The 18,629-nt window shown below is 37.0% G+C and overlaps 5 protein-coding genes across 15 annotated transcripts; 2 read left to right on the forward strand and 3 right to left on the reverse strand.

The window, feature by feature from the left end:
* Positions 1–3,145: 3,145 nt before the first annotated feature.
* On the reverse strand, positions 3,146–4,653 carry Sec13 (nuclear pore and COPII coat complex component secretory 13). Its single transcript, XM_018000253.2, has 2 exons — positions 4,152–4,653; positions 3,146–4,022 (listed from the first exon to the last, which is right to left on the reverse strand). The coding sequence occupies exons 1-2, from the start codon at positions 4,436–4,438 to the stop codon at positions 3,245–3,247; spliced, it is 1,065 nt and encodes a 354-aa protein (XP_017855742.1). The 5' UTR covers positions 4,439–4,653; the 3' UTR covers positions 3,146–3,244.
* Positions 4,654–4,711: 58 nt separating this feature from the next.
* On the forward strand, positions 4,712–5,563 carry ATPsynCF6 (ATP synthase, coupling factor 6). Its single transcript, XM_018000257.2, has 3 exons — positions 4,712–4,870; positions 5,053–5,204; positions 5,260–5,563. The coding sequence occupies exons 2-3, from the start codon at positions 5,053–5,055 to the stop codon at positions 5,426–5,428; spliced, it is 321 nt and encodes a 106-aa protein (XP_017855746.1). The 5' UTR covers positions 4,712–4,870; the 3' UTR covers positions 5,429–5,563.
* Positions 5,564–7,216: 1,653 nt separating this feature from the next.
* LOC108608731 (uncharacterized) lies at positions 7,217–10,501 on the forward strand. 11 transcript variants are annotated; one of them, XM_089463250.1, is made up of 6 exons: positions 7,218–7,547; positions 7,894–8,175; positions 8,983–9,157; positions 9,220–9,372; positions 9,937–10,088; positions 10,165–10,453. In XM_089463250.1, exons 2-6 carry the CDS (start codon positions 8,081–8,083, stop codon positions 10,406–10,408), a joined length of 819 nt encoding a protein of 272 aa, XP_089319376.1. In that variant the 5' UTR covers positions 7,218–7,547; positions 7,894–8,080; the 3' UTR covers positions 10,409–10,453. The 11 variants fall into 11 exon arrangements, with proteins under 11 accessions (XP_017855744.1, XP_089319376.1, XP_089319378.1 ...); XM_089463252.1 differs by having other exon boundaries at positions 7,927–8,175; XM_089463254.1 differs by having other exon boundaries at positions 8,006–8,175.
* On the reverse strand, positions 9,965–13,167 carry LOC149270868 (tensin-like). The gene has a single exon (XM_089463249.1). The coding sequence runs from the start codon at positions 13,001–13,003 to the stop codon at positions 11,375–11,377; it is 1,629 nt and encodes a 542-aa protein (XP_089319375.1). The 5' UTR covers positions 13,004–13,167; the 3' UTR covers positions 9,965–11,374.
* A 1,826-nt stretch (positions 13,168–14,993) lies between these two features.
* Positions 14,994–18,333, reverse strand: LOC108608728 (uncharacterized). Its single transcript, XM_018000252.2, has 4 exons — positions 18,084–18,333; positions 16,145–16,533; positions 15,901–16,073; positions 14,994–15,824 (listed from the first exon to the last, which is right to left on the reverse strand). Exons 1-4 carry the CDS (start codon positions 18,129–18,131, stop codon positions 15,262–15,264), a joined length of 1,173 nt encoding a protein of 390 aa, XP_017855741.2. The 5' UTR covers positions 18,132–18,333; the 3' UTR covers positions 14,994–15,261.
* Positions 18,334–18,629: the final 296 nt, after the last annotated feature.

Raw genomic sequence — 18,629 nt, forward strand, 5'->3', positions numbered from 1 at the left:
ACTCCTGCGTAGTTAACTAAATACAAACATACATCATTGTCATAAGCGGTTAGCTCTGGCTCTGGCTCTCCTGGCCAGCTGGGCACGACTCATCGACGTCACGAGTTGTGAGGTGAAAAGCTGCACAGCTAATTATCCTTATCGGTATGCTATTCAAGTATAATGCAATAAGATCTTTCAGTAGCTCGCTGAATATAATAAATCTACTCGGTAGGGACTATGCTCTACTATAGGTCAAATTGGGACTATAGAAAATGCGTAACGAAACTGGACGAATGTTTATTTTATTTTATTTTATTCATTTCACTCTATTTAATATTTCACCTTATTGTAAATAGTAGTAGTATTACCAAAATAAGTAGTGAGTAGTAGAAATATGTACTTTAATATTTTTGTATGGATTTTTTACCGTGTATATGTAGCCAATTAAAGGTAAAGGGCTATCAGGAGAAAAGGATGAAAAAGTCCCTTGAAAAAATAAAACCTAACTTAAGTGGCTAGGTCCGATTATTTATGTAGTAAAGATATTATGTGATTTAATGTGGAGTACTGGCAAAGAAGATTAGCTTAATAATTTTATTTTAACAAATCTGAAGCTTATATTATTATTTAATTTTAATAATTTTATTTTAACAAATCTGAAGCTTATATTATTATTATTATTATTATATATGTATATGTAATACAATATAATAATGATATGATAATATAATATATGGGATATTATATAGATATGCTCTATATTCAATTATTTAATTTTTCCTCTACTAATCTCTGCCCTGTCCCGCTCGCTCTCTCTCTCTCTCTTCATGTTATTATATTCATTGCACAAAATAATAATAATACGGCTTTCAATAACTTCAGATTGTGCTGTGCTACATTAACATTAGTTTAGAGGGGATAGGCTAGGCTGTGTCTATGTAAATTTCAAGAGTTTATGCTTAAGAGATGAGATGGTGTCGCCAGCAACTGTGGGGTGAACTCATCGCATCCGTAGACCCGCATCAATACAAAATATTTCAAGGACGATGATCGCATTGAATTTGCATTTTCAATGGATGCAAGGTACACAAGCTTACATATGCTTAAATTCTATTCGACTTTCATTCTCAGGCCAGGCTAGCCCAGCCCAGTTCAGCCGCAGTTGGAGCACCCTGTATGCCGAATAATATGCAAATTTTCTACGTGCGTACAAAAGTAAAAGTGCTAAAAGCACCAAAACACAAACAGCCCAGAAACTCAAAATTAAGAACGAATGAGAGAATGGAGAAAAAAAATCAATGCCGCATACTAAGAAAACCTTTGCAACGCTCTCAAGCAATGCGGTCAGTTGGAGTCCGGCGCGGCGAAGGATTATGGTGGTGGGCGAGCAGAGCGATTAAACCGCGCTGATTGCGGGCGAACGAGTTCGTTTGGGGCGCAAGCGACTCTTTCATGCAGCACTTGCGACCTGGACTTGGACTATGGTCTGGCTCCTTGGTTGTTGACTCTGTACACAATATTGATGACGGCTCTAGTGCACGCAATCTATGACATCATCAGTGTCCAAGCTGGTGCAGAGCGCCTACCAGCCGACAATTAGTATGAGTGCTGAGCCCCTAAGGCGCATATATGTATGTATGTATTGTTCATGTAGCCTCAAAGTCAACAATTACTTAAGTGACGCGTCCAGCAAGTGGAAAGCCCTTTATGTGCAGCCCAACCCATGGCTTAGCCAATAATTAAGAGCGTTACACACCAAAATCTACAATAGCCACTTCACATTCCAAAACTAGGCTCAAAGTGCAAGAATTTTAGCATACCCTTAAAACGCGTCAATTGACAGAAGGTGGTTTAACAAGTTGATGAACATGAATGCTGTCAGAAAAACTGAAATTGAAATTGAATCGCACCATTACTGTTACAGTATGCTACGCTGCCCTCTTTCTGTTACATATGTATGTGCATATCCGGATACACAACAAAAATAGTTTAGTTTTATTTACTTGGCATAATAGAAGAAGTTCCTTCATGTTGTCATCTGAACTCACAGGAACAAATGTTCTTTAAAACGTAGAACGTGCATAAAGGATATATTAAAAGGGTAAATATAATAATAATAATGTTGAAAAATTTGATAGAACAGTAAAACTTGTAATATTGGCAAATCCTACATTTTTCATTTATTATTTTTTTTATGGTGAGGTAGGTAACTACCTACTACCTAAGTAATACACTGCTTTATACAGCGACCTGTGTATTCGACTACATTGTTGCTAACTGGACCTAGGAGCTCTTCCGCATCAACCTTCAAGGCGAAACCCTTTTAGCTGAGCTGTGTCACCCTTGCTCCCTCTCCAGGTCACACGTATTGAAAGACTCTGTGTATTTCAGCAAATATTGATGTATTTGTGATTGGAATTTAAATTAGAAATTTCGCTCGCATGCAATGAAACTGCTTTAAATTATTAAAATGCAATTACCATAAGAGTGCCATGACGATACAATAGTGCGGATTGTGGCAGTTTTGTAACTACTCGAAGTGCATCAATAAAACTGAAAGCAATTAGAAAAATGACGCTATATATTGACATTTTTCACATTGAAATTTTTCAATTACAAATAATCAATCAGCAGGTCCTGGGAAATCTCAGTCAGTGTTGCCAACTTTTGTTAAATATTTGACCAGAGTCGATCAACTTAATCAATGTTCTGAAGTTCTTTGACAAGAAGAAGAAATCACAATATGCAAACACAATTAATTTGTTATTTCAATTATATTTTCGCTTCAACACGCCATATTGTAAACTGATTCTATTAAAACTTGCTAATGCATACACAAATATATACTATATATGGCAAATTAGTTTTCCTGCTCTGTTTGGTTCCATTGTAGGGCGGCACGTGTTGCAAATTTATGCGAAATGCGTAACTTCCTTCCTTATGAATAAAATGAAATTAACTGAAACGGCAGGAACATCAGGAATATTGCAATTGGGGCGTCCTCTTTGGACGCAAAGCTAGTCATTAGGCTCGAGGAGAGGGAAAACATATAGACGAACTTATTGCGAATTACTCGAATAAATGCCATTAGGAGCTAATAATGCTGAAATTTGCGAAATTGCGCTACGCAGAGTTCCGCTCGCTAATTAATGAAAACGGAACATTAACTTTATATTATACATATATTTTTAATTTGTTAGATTTAATGACCAACATTTTCAATATTTGTAATTAGGCCATTCACACGATCTATAAAATATATCTAGTTTGACATCTGCGAATGTGACAAGTTCGAATTGGATAAGTTCGAGCTGCGCTCAGAGTCCGACATAACTGGCTTGTTTGATGGCGGTTGCTGTTGGGGTTGCTGCTGGGGATTGCGTAGATGATGCGACTGCTTCGATTGGGTGGCAGTGCCCGATTCATAGTTAATACGTATCCATTGACCCTCACTGTTCTCTTTCCACAGTGAGACATTGTTGTCACCTCCAGTGACAGCCAGCACGTTGCCTGTGGTGGACCAGGAAATGCTCCACACAGCATCATCGAATGTGTGCAACACGGTTGATGTCCATTGGCTCAAATCAGCATTACTGTTCCAAATGATAACGTGACGGTCCTGTGAGGCCGAGGCGATCTGCATGCGGGGCAAGCCAATCGATGGAGCCCAAGCAACATCGCGCACCCAATCGGAATGTGCTTCGAGATGGTGCTCATCAACCCAGCGATCATTATCTTCACGCCACACCTTAACGAGATTATCGCACCCTCCGCTGACCAAACGTTTTACGGCGGTATTGCGTGAAGTGACTCGCTGATCAAAGGCTGGATCGGGTGCCTGTGCCGGGCACCAGGAAATAGCATTAACTCCAATTGTATGAGCATTGGGTATCTTCTTGGCATCCCAACTACCGTACTCCGTGTTGCAGGTGAGCACTGAAATCGAACCATCCGAGCTGGCACAAGCAAGCACTAAACCATATTCTGGAGGCGCAAAGTCCACGGAATTGACCGAGGAGTCATGATTGCTGTACTCATATCTGAAATGTAATGCAATTACAATAATTGGGGAACTGAATCTAAATATAGACGACATCTGTTGCTGGTACAGATAACGTCAACATAAAACATTGACACGCATTACACATATACAAACAACAGACACTCACAGTTTAGCCCAATCTCTGGGTGTAGTCGACTTCCAAATAATTACTTTGCGATCATAGGAGCACGATGCTAAGATGCTGCCAAACTTTGGATGTGCCCATGCTACTTGCCACACAGGACCCTGGTGTCCCTTCAGTTCAGTGAGAACCTTGTTGTTTTTACGGGAGTTGAAGATTCGGATGCTTCCGTCTGACGAACAGGTAGCCAGTAGCTGTCCATAGAAGTCAAGCGCCGCATGGTGAACCATATCCTCATGTTCTGTGTCGATTTCCTGTAGCAAGCTCACCATTTTTAATGTATTGCGCTCAACTCAAACAAATTAAAATAAAAAATCTTCGGACTGCAAGCGCTTGACGTGGAATATATGCCGCAATCGATATACGAATTCAGGTGGGTCCGTAATCGATATTTATATACTATCGATATTTAATTTTAATAGTTTGAAAACTATTTATTGCTGTTTATAAATTATAAATTGTAAGACAAAATCCCAAATGTATAAATATATTTAAAATTTCTTATTTATAACGCATTTTTAAACATTTTGTTCAATTTGTAAACAGGAAGGTATTTTAACAGTATTTTATTTGTTCAAAGTAGGCATTTTGGTATTTGTATAATAAATGTTGAGTATTTGTTAGTTGCCGAAACGCTGTCACTCTGCTGCTGCCTGAACAATTTTCCACATATATAGTACAATAGCATTTGAAAATAAAATAAGGTAAAGAAAAAGCATTAAATAAACTGTGAAGCATATTAAACCAATACCAAGATTTCACCTGGACTAACATATTCATAACCTACGTCAGAACACCTAACGCTACATAAACAACATGCATTACATAACCTTTTAAGGTTACCAAATTGTTAGCACCAATATACTTGAAATCTATTGTTTTATAGATGCTGTCGCAATCTATTTTAACCGGTATCCGTGTTCTGCGCACTGAGGCGCGTCGCAACATTGCCATTGTTGCCCCAGCTCTGAACAAGGCGTCCGATCCGATCCAGCAACTATTCCTGGACAAGGTGCGCGAATATAAGCAGAAGAGCGCGTAAGTACCAAATGGACAATTCAAGTCATTCGATCTACAATCATATTATTTGCAGAGGTGGCAAGATGGTTGACCCGAATCCTGAAATCGAGAAAGAATTGAAAAATGAGCTGGAACGTGTTGCCAAGCAGTACGGCAGCGATGGAAAGACCGATATGCTTAAATTTCCCGAATTCAAGTTTCCCGATGTCAAGATCGATCCAATTTCCCAATCTGCTAACTAAACCACACTTTGTATGATTGTGTTAAATTGTTTTAAGTTACAACCAACCAGAGGGCTGCCTGTATGAAATGAACTCCAATCAACAATGCAAGCACCAAACGACAACAAATAAATCATAAATCAAGAGATTGGAAAATCTGTGAAAATGTGTTATATCGTAAATCGTGTTAGTACTTCTCCCGAATAATTGTTAGTTATCGAAGTTTTACAGAGGTATTCAATGTAGGCGTAAATGGAACATATAAAACATGATCTCCCCAATATATATTAGCAAAATATTCTCTGATTGGATCAACAAATTACATTTCCTTTCTTGTTGAAAATGTTGCGCTGTCAATGTTTATATAACAAAACGAAATGTGGAGCCTTATAATTTGTATAGATTAGTCTTGAATTTACCAAAGCAATAGAAATAAAATCATATTGGATGTATGTATATCAAATATGCATAAAATATTTGTATGAGATAGAAGAGAACGATTTATACAATTTGATTACCAAAAACTTTGAAGTAATAGGCCTTCATTGCTAACAATTATATAAATTAAATAAGTTGGACAGCTAACTCTATATATTTAATTTTAAGGAAATGTCTGGCATAAAAATTGAAAAAATATTTTGGTGTGCGTTTCGCAGAGTTCAACCTATACTCAGGAAGCAGTCGCCCCTGCTTTATACACCGGCGAGCTATAACTATATTAAGACAAACACCGGTTTATAGATCCCATAGTTAGTTAATTATATGTTTATTATATTGTATGCATATTGCTTCATGGCTCTAATTATGTAAAATCAGCTGCAAAAGTCTATCTTAATGATACACAGTTTAATTTGTAACACTATCTAAAAATTCTATACAAAAGCCATTGCTCATGGACGGACACTACAAAGTAAAACGGTTGCTTCAAATATTGAAATGCTTGTAATGTTTTCACATTTGTTCGATCTGCAATTTCCATAAACGTACAAATCGCATGACTGAATAGTTTTACTGTCCGTCCATTGAGGATTCACTGTACGTGTACATCGCGGGCAGCACGCACGCACATCACATTGTATTAATGTGAGCTCGTTTATAAATGCTATCAAAAGTCTGCTGTAGTCGGAAAAAAGGTAAACACAGTTATTTAAGAAAATTCTCTCCTGAGTGTGAAGCTCAGCAGCACAAATATATAGCTTGAGGCGTTCGGGTGATTGTATAGGTAGGTATGTCTGTGATAAAGTATAGAGGAATATAAGTGAGCTCGGTTTTAGCTGAAGAGTATCGACACCTGCCATGTCGGTGCTCACTTACTCTCCAATTTGTAGTTATTTCTAATATTTTCATTTTTATTATTTTATACAGGTAATGACAATAGATTGTGTTTCGAATAAAGACAATTTACTCTGAATTAAGTAACATTGGTTAGTTGTTAAAGTAATAATTAAAAAGGTAAACTAATATATAATCCATTCCAATAATATAGTGCTATAAAAATTACAACTCGAGTGCAACGATCTCTGAGCCGTAAGCTAAGCTTTTATAATGGCTAAGCTGAAAACTTGGTTATCTACATTCAGCTTGATTCTACTCATTAGACTTGTTTGCTATCAAGTGGAAATGGTGTTCAATTGTAGCACCCAACGGAGGCAGCACTTTCTTATTACAGGGTATACAGAGCTGATTGCCTTAGCGTGGTTGTAAATAGGCAAGCTTTGCCCATTTGCGCACCCCCCAAAAGCTCGACAACAAGATCAAGGCTGGATTGCATCGAAATTCGACGAGGCTCTAGTCTATATTTGTTGAAGTCGTTTCGTTCGGCATCTAGTTTCGTTTCAGCTGCTCTCACGAGTGCGTCTACCGGTGGGCATTCGATCTCGGGCCTCTCGGGCTGGCTTCAATTTACAAAAAAGCTTCGCCGCAGTAACTAAATAGGAAGCGAGTAATTACTTTGATCGTACTAGGGTCTCCGTACGCGCTGTGCATATTAGAGTGGCACAAAATGTTCAAATACAATATTTTGACTCGAAAACTATCCGAGCTGCTGTCTACTAAAGTGAATGCTATTATGAAATAGTAGCAAATCCATATGGACATATGTAAATGTGTATGTTTCAAGATCGCATATAAGTATGACTACGTACGTATGATATATGTATGTATGTATGTACATACATGCTTATACACAAATGGACGTTATATACACATATTTCATTTATGAGTGCCTTTAATCCGTGTATCGAATGCGAATTAATTAATAAAGTGTTTATTTGCACAACAGAGAACATTAGCAGTCAAATAAACAGTCAATAAAAATGTACAAACAAATGGATACCTACGAGCCCGATTCCCAGTATTATTTATCCGAGTGATTTAATACATCATAATTCATTTAAATACGTTTCATTTTTATATACTTCTACAAACGTGTGTGCAAAATTACTCATGACAAAATTATCTATTTATTTTCTATTCTAACCCCGAAGTTCGCACTTCTGAATATTTTAATATTTATATAGAAACGATAATATAGCTATAAGTTTGTTTTGTGATTAATCCGAGAAAAGTTCAGCCTACTAAAAGTTGATTGCATTCAAGATCTAAGATAAACTGTGATTAATCAAGCAAAATAGGCAAAAGCTGAATTTAATTTGCGTTCGCAATTTAATTACCATGAATGTGACTAGAGACAAAATGAGTGTATACTTAATTGGATTATTACTGCTCGTACTTACCGCAAATGGCAAAGTGCAACAGGAATCGAACAGGTAATTAATTATTCATCTATTTCATCAAGCTTTCACTTCAGTGGAAAAGTTTTTTCAAATTTGTGTTATAATTAAAGTCCATTTTCATTTCAATTCAGTTGTAACGTGGTTAAGACGTGAAGAAAAAAATGAAGAGAAACATTACAATAAATTTATCCATAAATACTATTAATGCCCGTTCACCAAATGAAGAAGAGCTTATTAGTTTTATACGTCTTCCAAAAATTCGAAGCTAAGATAAAATTCCTATACTATAATATAATTTAATATAATAATATCAAATAAATTAGCCTACCTTTAGAAAGCTCACTTTCAGTGCTTTCCTGTAAATCTCTGGGTTATAGGTACTTCACTGATTTGTCACGCCCCCATGTATATGTCTGTATACTATATATACTGAGTTGTTCTTGGACAATGAATGAGTATTCATAAAACGGTAGTGTTTGACAGTAACGTTTTTATTTGCTCATTATTTAAAAAGTGTGAATTGATTTCGTGGAATTTCTGTGAAAAAATACATCGACATAGCAAATAGGGAATGTGTATATCTTTAAAATCTCAACTTTCAGTTGAAACAATAAAGTAGTTTATTTCTTTCTCCATTTTCACTAAGCGATTAATCTATGTACATCCTCATAAAAGTGAAAAGCTAGGGCTTTAGGGAAAGCTTTGATATAATATATAGATAGAATATATTTAGTATTATATTACCGCTTTAAGAATATCATAATCTCTAACCATAGTCCTGTTATTTAAAATTACACTCGTTCCCGAATTAAAACTTTCCTTTGTTGGTTTTCGATAAAGAACTCTAGAAACGAGTGACAGTGGTGATCCGAAGAGCAGTTTCGAAAAGGATGATGTCGGCTGGACGAACATTGATGCCGAAGTCGACGTGGTGACGCCCATGGTGCTAGCTCACCTTCAAAAATTGGGTATAGCCCATCTCGATCTGCCAGACATGAAAGAGAGCATCTCTATTGTAAGCCTACCTAAAATCGCACTAATTTAACTATGAATAATGCAAAAATAAATGCCTGCTAGAAGCCTTTCTTTATAACGTATGAGGCCGGTCTACACCTGACTAATGGAATCGTCTACAACCTGGCTGGAATACAGAGACACAAAAATGCATTCATGACCTATGAAGGCAAATCGTTCCTGAGTAAATTTTATTTGAAAATAAATAAACTTCAGGTATGTAACGCAAGAGTTCAACAACATTCCACGAGGCGAATCAATGAATGAGCTGAGAGCTTTTCTGAAATATTATTTAAATATATGATTATCTCTAATCTGAAAGCTCCGCATACCATATTTTCAGTTTTATTTAACAACCAATCAAAATACTTGTTCTGTTCAGTCAGATCCAAAGTAAGATCATAGATCATAGATTCTTTCTGATATCACTTGACAGTAAGTGATGATATCACTAGGCCATAACTGATCGATGTTTTATTACTAAAAACCTTGTCTTGATCAAAAAGAAGCAAGATTTATTGAAAATATTTTTATTGGTTAAATAACTTTTGAGGTTAATATTCTCGTTAAGTATTGTTTGAATACTCGCCCACACTCTCGTGTGTATTTCATGATAGATAGACCTGTACATAACATGTTCCTCGAAAAATAGCTGTTTGATCAAAGACCAAATGCACTTCCTTCTTCTGATCATTGTATTCAGATATACGCTATTCGAATCTTTCCTTGACAATAATTATAATGGCTAATTAATTGGCATCACCTTCCTCTGCATTATAGTTTGAATACAACTTTTTGATGAAGCTCATGGCTATTGAGGGTTACGGAAAGGTGATTGGCTCTTTGGATGATACGATCATCTATGCTGAACTGGCTGTCAATGTGATTACTTCGAAGCTTCATCTGCACGACTTTCGTATAATTGAATTCAGGTGCTGTATACACATATGCATATACAATATATTAGAGTAACTCTATATCTAATGATGGGTTTATGTTCCTTAATAGCAATATTCATGTACAATTGGATCAAGCACGTTTAATTCGTGAATTTACTGGACTTATTTTAAGTCCTATCACAAATTTGTTCAAGGATCGAATCACGACATCGATTGCTGACGGACTGAAGGAGCAAATGCAAACCGTGATGGACGATTTCAACAACGAGGATCCTTTAGAGCTTCGTAAATTTACAAAAAAACTAATAAGCGGTATAACGGGCTCTTCAACAGATTTGACGGAGCAAACATAGGCTTAGAAACAGTAATAAAAACTAACTGGAAAGCTGGGAACAAAATGTTATTTCATTTTCTTATTTAATTAAAAAGTTTTTAATAGACTGAAACTTTATGTTCATAACTTGCCTCAATCACAATCTACAAGAAGCCTTTAAACAGTTCACATCTCTCATTTGCTATATATATTAAGAAACTTAGTTCACGTCTCGATCGAGGTAGATCTTAAACTTTAATTAATTTGTAGCCAGCAGACTTTTATTTTATATTAAACGAATACTACACTTTCTACTACTACTACTACTATTTGTTTCCTACTATTACTACAACTATCTCTATTTTTTCCCTAATACCACTATTTCTACAAGTACTTCTCCTCTTTTCTGCTACTACTACTATTACTACTACTCAATCCAAATACCTTTTATAATCATCGAAATTCGTCCTTTGTTTTATTTAACCCCTAGTTTAACTAGTGTCCATCATTCGGTCACTCTCTGCCAACTGAGGATTATGTGATTATTATTATTATTATTATTAAATGTTGTTCACAAATATGAGGAACCATCTGACTGCAATCTGATTGCTTATTTGAAACTCGGTCAAAAGCTAATTACGAATCATATAAAAAAAAGTCTATAGTCTATAGTCTATATATGTAATGTTCTCAATAATTCAAGAAATCACATCTGTATCCCATTTACTCGCATTCCGAAACAATGTGGATATTTCGCTGGAAAATTCTATTCAATTTATTTCCTGTTTGTTTATTTTCTTATTACATAATGATCAAATATATGCAGATTCTTTCTGAATAAAGAACATATATATAGATAGCAAATAAATGAAGTTGTCAGATTCCTCGAGCAGATTTCTGGGATATTATGCTAAGTTTATTATAAATAATCAAATTAAAACCATTTTTTGGTATATCTGCATTATTATGTATCATATCTATAATGCATACTGAATATTTATCCAATTTACAACATTTTGCAATTGTGATTGAGCGGAAGAACCTTGTGTGCAAAGGAAACAATGGCCGAAGCGGGCTGCATAGAGGACAAGTCGCAAAAGATATGACATTGATTATCTTTGGATCCAGTCAGGGGCCGTGCTACAAAGGCGAAGATTGACTTGTTGACGGAGCGCTGTAGTCCTTCGTCGGATGCTGGAACGCTCCAAAAGTGATTGCCGGGGTCCATGGAGAAGTGCGAAATGTTTTTAGCCGGATAGTGACGACGGAAGAATTTTTTGCGGGTATTGTCGGTCAGTGTGATTCCCTGCTCCGATATCTTTATGTGAACCTCCAAGGGAACTGGTGCCATCGGGGCTGAGTACATTTCATTGACCGCCTTCCGAACTGCATCGTCACCGGTGAGGGACTCCATATTGTGCTGGAACAGGTAGAGCACATTGCAAGCGGCACCCTGTGCCAGCACCTGCTTTTGACTCAGGATCAACTCCTCGTTATTCGAGATCAGAAGTAAATCTCTATCTGGTATAATCAGGGTGGTGGGAAGTGACATTTGGTTAATTGAATGTTCGTATACAAAGGCAGATAAAGACGTGAAGATTGGCTCATTGCTGCATCCCATCAGGCGAACACCCCGATTTGTGGGCTCCAAGAGGAAGTGGCGAACCAACTGGTCCCCGTATCCCGGTCCGGTCACCACGCCAGGCGGCGGCTTAGCTACGCGTAAGACCAAGCCAAATGCATTGCGGTACGTTGTTGAGTTGCGAATGAGAAATGTTCCGGGTCTTGCATCACGCAGCAAGTCGACTGCTTCGTCGCGGCTCATGTTGGGCTTGTACCAAAAGTGAGACGAGTCCTTGGCAAACTTAACCAGATGTGGCTCAACTTCCTTGGTATGATTAACAAACACATCGGCTTGCGGAAGAGCCCGCTCCCCATGGTGCAGCTCTGAACCCTCATCGAACATTAGAGTCTTTGCTGGTTTGGGTGTTGGATACGGGCTGACACATCGCTCGGAGTTCAGGGGTCTCTGAACGTATGGAAACGTTGGAGTTTTCGAACGACTCTTTTCGACGAGCTGCAATTCCGGACTCCGTCCTTTGCTAGGAGAACCTAATTCGGCGTCTGGTAGATCGGTGGACTCAATCAGCTCTTCCCTAATTGCTTTTCTCTCAAGTAGCGGCGAGTTGAGTCGCTTATGCAGCTCATCCAAGTCCCTCTGAATCGTCTCATCCTGAGCTAACTTCCTCGCGAGTGCTCTGTTTGCATCTTCCACATGCACTTTGCGCTCCATAAGCATATCTTCGAACTCTTGGCGGGAAGGTGTCTTCCGCACCAACGGACACGACGCCGAAATGCTGGGTCGAACGCTCTTTCGGGGTAAGGAATGGCTGGCCGCATTTTTAATTTGCACAGACTTGTTGTCCGATATGCCAGTGGGCCCATTTGTTTCGACGTGATGCAAGTCGCTGGTATTGAAGCCGACCGGAACGTTGCCGTACGTGAAGGGAAGTGCATCCTCGCGGGCATGGTATGGAATATTATCTGGATCGGGATCTGGATCCGGGTCTGTTTCGAATGCAGAACCTTGCACAACTCTGTTCAATGGAACAGATGGCTCGCACACCGAGGCCATTGAAAAATAATGTTTCAAAACTTTTGCGTTTATTTTTACGATCCGCAAGATATAAATAGTCTTCTATATGCATACGTATGTATGTCGAAGCACAAGTTCTACGGCGAGCAGCGCTGCGCACACGTCCGCCAGGAACCAATTCTGACAGTTGACTAACGAAAAGAGCAAAACCATGAACTAAGCATTCGCCACAAAATACTCTTACACATGGTAACATTATTTTTACAGCAAATTTGGGGCCTAGTCTCTGTATATATAACATCTATGTATGTATATCTGAAGAACATTAAATCAAATCGTACAGCCTCAAAAATTAAACGTAAATATATAAATAAAAAAATACATTAATTTCTCTAAGATAAGCCAATTCCAAAGTTGAAGAATGTAAACATTCAAGCAGGGTTTACAATTTGACCAAATTGTATCTAAATTTAAATACAGGCTGTACATATAGTTGGAATAATAACACAGGTCAGCATATTGCAATTACATTTTATAACCAAGGCATCGAATCCAATTTTCCAGAAGTTTCCAAGAGCGCTATATTAAATCTGCATTAAAAGGTTGTTGAGACCTTCGGAACTCCTCGTCGCGTCTCTTTTGACTTCCCTTTAACATATTAATATTTTAATACATCAATATCTCGAAACAAGAAATTCCTTGCCTTTTCCAAAGTTCTTTCTACAAAGATTAATCTTTAAAATTATTTTCTTTTTTACTTTCTGTTGACCTATTTAATTGTTCACTGATTCTAATTTTTCAAGCAAAAAATTAAGATGTTTTTCCTTTGTAAAATATATATACTACTATATACATATATGTATATGCTCTTTACAGACTAATAAATAATTTGTTGGTTGCCTTTAGACGTTCTGGAAACATTTGGAACACATGTATTCCATATTCAGTTTATAATATTTCTATTAACCTATTATAGCTTGTATTATTTCAACCAAAGACGAATAAATAAATAAATAATAAATGAGTATATATACAAATCTATAATTCATCTTCGACATCTGTTCGTCGTTGACTGAACTGAAATGTATATATGTAAAAATAAATATGTTTATATGTATATTAATATGAACTGCTTATGTATATGTATATAGTTCATATTCACCATCTGTTGTTTTGAAATTTGGCGTTTGAAATATGTAATCTTTAGCTTCTATTATCTTTTGGATATGTCGCTCTTAATATCGATTTAAATCGATATTTTAACAATCGTAATGATAATGGGTTATTAACAAGTTTATTTGCGAATTGTCAAGTGTTGATTGGTACCATTTTTGGCGATTTTACCCAAGAATTTGAATTAAATATAATATTTTTTCTTTTTTTTAGAAGTAGAGGAACGTTGCCAATTGTTTTTAATTGTTGTAGAGAAAACGAAATTCCAAATAATAATTGGTTGGTATTTTTAACTCATTTCAAATCTAACTTCCTTAATGTTTTATCTTCAATCTCACTTTATCGATTTAATGAATATGGATTAAGTTATTACCTTTCAATATATATAAATATAAATATATCTATATCGTTAGGTATACAAAAAAAGAAAAAGTATATCATCAAGTGAGAAACAATATTGTATTTTTAACCAAAATTTAGCATGCTCAAGTATTTTGCAATTTATACGCCAACGCATTAAATTCTGTATGCTTATTCCTATATGTACTACATATACATATGTATATACATATATAGCATTCGGTTCAAGCTAATATATACACTTTTATATAAGAGGAAGTATCTGAAATATAACTCCCGTCTGCAAACCTAGACAGTACGTGACTGCAGCCCACTGAAAAAAAAAAAAAAAACAAATAGAAAAGAAATTCAAAATGTTGCTAATAGTATTGCAATAAAATCCGAGCATAGACATGTAGAGCTAGCAATACTCTATAATTTTCCAAATCAATTATGCATTTTGACAATTTAGACTCTTACCTTAATCCACATTCGCTTTAAATGAAAATTCTTGAAATTATAATTTAACTATTTACTCAGAAGACAAAATTTTGGATTGTTGAGGAGGGTAATATACATTATTGATATCACAATAAATTATTGGACTTAATTATACTTATTATAGTGTAATGCAGTCGAAAATGAACACTTCAGTTATACCTAGTTATAAGCTGCATTAAAAATAATCAGTTTTCGTTGCTTTATATATTATTATATGTATGTGGTAAAGAAATGCAAGGAATACTAATGAGTCTGGGGACCAGTCGGAAGGGAGGAATATCTATTTAGGATATGATGGATATTTCCTTGATGCGCGAATCTCGCCTTGTTCTAGGCGGAGGTATAGGGGCAGGACCCTGTGTATTGATGCTGTGGCTGTCATCGACCTTATCAATGGATCCGTTGGATAAGTCAGGCTTAAATACTTTGCTTTGGGACAGGTTAACTAAGGAAGAAGCTTTTTGCTTCTGGCAGAACTTCTTTAGGAATATGTCCTTCCACTCGGTTAGCTTGGCAGGCTTTAGGTAGACGTACACGCCGCATATTACGAATGCCGCGACCATCAGTAACAATATAAATCCGACCAAGAACATAACCGAAGTGAGGTGGTCGTCAGTGGACTCCACTTGATCAGTCTTGGCAGGCGTAGCAGTTGTAGTAGTAATACGATGTGTAGGCCGGGCAGGACGAATGGGTAGACGAGCATCCGGAGTTAAGGCGATATCCGAACATGCCCGAAACTCCTCCTGGGGACCACAGCCAACGGCACCCACACCATCCTCACACATGCCCCAATTGTTTCCGGCTACGTAGCGCCACTGGAGCACACACTGGTTGCATAAGAGATCTGCAATAAATAAATCGACCGTAATGAGGAAACTGGGGACACGAAATACAGCGATAGAAATACTCGAAGCATTTACCTGGCAATCGTGCTTTGATTTCATAAATGCGACTACCATTACGAGGATAGAATCGGGTGTCTAAGTCACTCGGACTACGCTGCGATGGCGAGCCACTTATTATAGGCAGCACGTTTTCGTCAAGGCAAAGCTGCTTGGCACTCGGCTTTGGACACAACCGAAACTCGAAGTAGCTGCAAGCCAAAATAAAATCAAAACAAATCAAAACAAAACACATAAGCATTAATTGACAAGTCCCCCTTACCCCATGTGACTGGCGGTCAGCTCCACTCGTATCGTCATTTCGGAGCCCGGCAAATAGCTGCGAACGATGACGCCCTGGCCCCATTGGCCACCATTTTCATGTGGGCGTGGCTCTGGCATATCCCAGGCGTCGCCACACTCCCCACATTTTCCCCCGTTACGCTTCCATTGACGCGTAAAGCCCCCGCAGTAGAGCTCGTGATCATTGTAGTCCGGCGGAGTTTGAAATCCATAGCGCCAGGCCGATGCTCTGCTGGGAGGCTCTATAAGCCTGCCATGAGCATCGCAGAATTGAATCAAACTAAGGAGAGCTAAGCAGAAAATGGGGAACAGATAACAGAAATGTGAACTGGACTTGAGGTGGCCATTGTTATGTCGTCCAGGCATTAGCTGAAAATACAAAGCTCCCAGAATGGTTCAAATTGCTATGGGCAGGTGATACGATAAATAAACATTTTTAACTATATTTAGTCTTTTCTGCAATTGCATAAACAAGTAGGAGCTTTATGGACTAGATATGTTTTTTATCCGGAACAACAGCTTGCTTGTCCTTCCAATTATTTGTCTGCTGTTCTGTCGATTCTTCTGTCCGTTCGAACAACTGTTCGACTGTTAATTTATCCACTCGCTCAACTATCAGTTTGTCTGTCAGTTCTTCTGTCCGTACGTACATCCGTTCGTTTATCTGTTCGTATGTATTACAGCCACAGGCTCGGCACCTATAAGAGTTAAATTTGTACGTGATTTCTGACACTCGCAATTAGTTTTAAATAATCGATTAGTCCTCCATTAGCAAGATAATGATTACAATATATATAAAATATAAAATTGATATCAAATTTTAAATATGTTAGTACTTTTTGTACACTTTAAGAGTCAAACAATTTTTAATTTGATTGTTCAGTTCTTGAGATTGTTTAAGAGATCTTTCTGAAGATAATTTTATTTATATATACATAATATATAACACTTCTATTTTCGGATGCTTTTTGCCATTCTTTTCTTTATTTCCAAAGGGTCCGATGCGGGGGCGGCGCATCACGACTAGAGCGGCTCTGTGTTTTATGCAAATAGCTATTTCTTAAGGTCTATAAACGCCCAAATGTATTACAATGCGCACATTTTTATGCAATCCATATACCATACACCATAATAAAAAAAAATTTATATAATGTTGACTGTTGTACTCTCGATTTCTCAATACTATTTAACATGGTTAAAAATCGTGCGTAATTATAAGAAACTCTCTCTTAATCCCAAAACGAATAACTCCAAGTTTTCGGCTAATTTCTTGACACTGATCACTAATTATAAAATATTTTACGTAAGGGAATAAATATTTATTGCCAGAAATCAAACGAAATATTTACGAAATTTATTAACATATTTGGGTTCTCATTCTGTTTTTGTTTTTATCAGTTTTTTGTTTGTGTCGAATTCTCATTTTTATTTTTTGAATACAAGAACCCGTTTTAAACATATAAAAAATAACATTTGAGTCAGACCAAGAACCAGTTTAGATTGATCTTATTTCCACTTCCTGAACTGGTATTGTGCATGCTTTAAGTCCTGGATATGGACATATTAAATATATATAATGAACATCATATGCACTTTAGTATTTAGTGGTCAATTACAACAACAAAATTTAAAAGCTAACAGAGCAATATGATTATCACCTTATATACGGACACACACAGTCACATTTCATATAATTCGCTTTCATTGTCTGACTTTCACCTATTCACGGATTACTCAAAACTCTTGTATACCTGCATACACTAGCTTGCAAAAGTGTGAATATTCGTATGAGCCATACATAGATATGTAATTTTCTATATATACATACATAGACATAGATACATATGTACGTGAACTCATTCTCACAGACGATTCACAATGATGCTAAAAGAAGCAATTCTTTAAAATGGGCAACTCACATGCAGCTGAGGTCTTCTTAGGCAATTTTTGTTGCTACTATCTCTCATAGCAGACTTTTTAATTTATGTAGGGCTCGGTGTGATGTTATCAGTTTGTGTTTTCGCTGCGGTTCTTCAAGTTTAAATAGATCAAAATTGGGGAGGCCTTTCACTTCTTTAGCGTCGCGAAGTTATCACTTTTAACAAAAATCGAATTTCGTGCTTCGTCCACCAGCTTTAAACCAAGACTGATTAGCCGCAAGTCCAAGCGTGCGGACTTCAGTCACATTTTCGGCTCTTTGAGCTGCTCAACTGGTTTGGAGAAATTTTTTTAGTGCCTCTGAAGAGCGTCGCTTCGCTGAGTATGCTCAACAAACGTATGAATGTTGTATGTTGTATGTTGTGTTGATCTTCACCTATGTAAGACCACTCTGTTGAGAGTGGTCATGGTTCATGGCGCCTAAGGAACCGTGTGTTGAACATGAACACCGAATCCCAGAAGTATTACGCTTAGCTACCTTTTTACATTATCTTTCACACATTCGCCAGTAAATATGTTGTTTTTCA

The sequence above is a fragment of the Drosophila arizonae genome, chromosome 2 (genome assembly GCF_054131065.1).
Source record: "Drosophila arizonae isolate 15081-1271.41 chromosome 2, UAZ_ARI_1.0, whole genome shotgun sequence".
NCBI classification, from domain to species: Eukaryota; Metazoa; Arthropoda; class Insecta; order Diptera; family Drosophilidae; genus Drosophila; species Drosophila arizonae.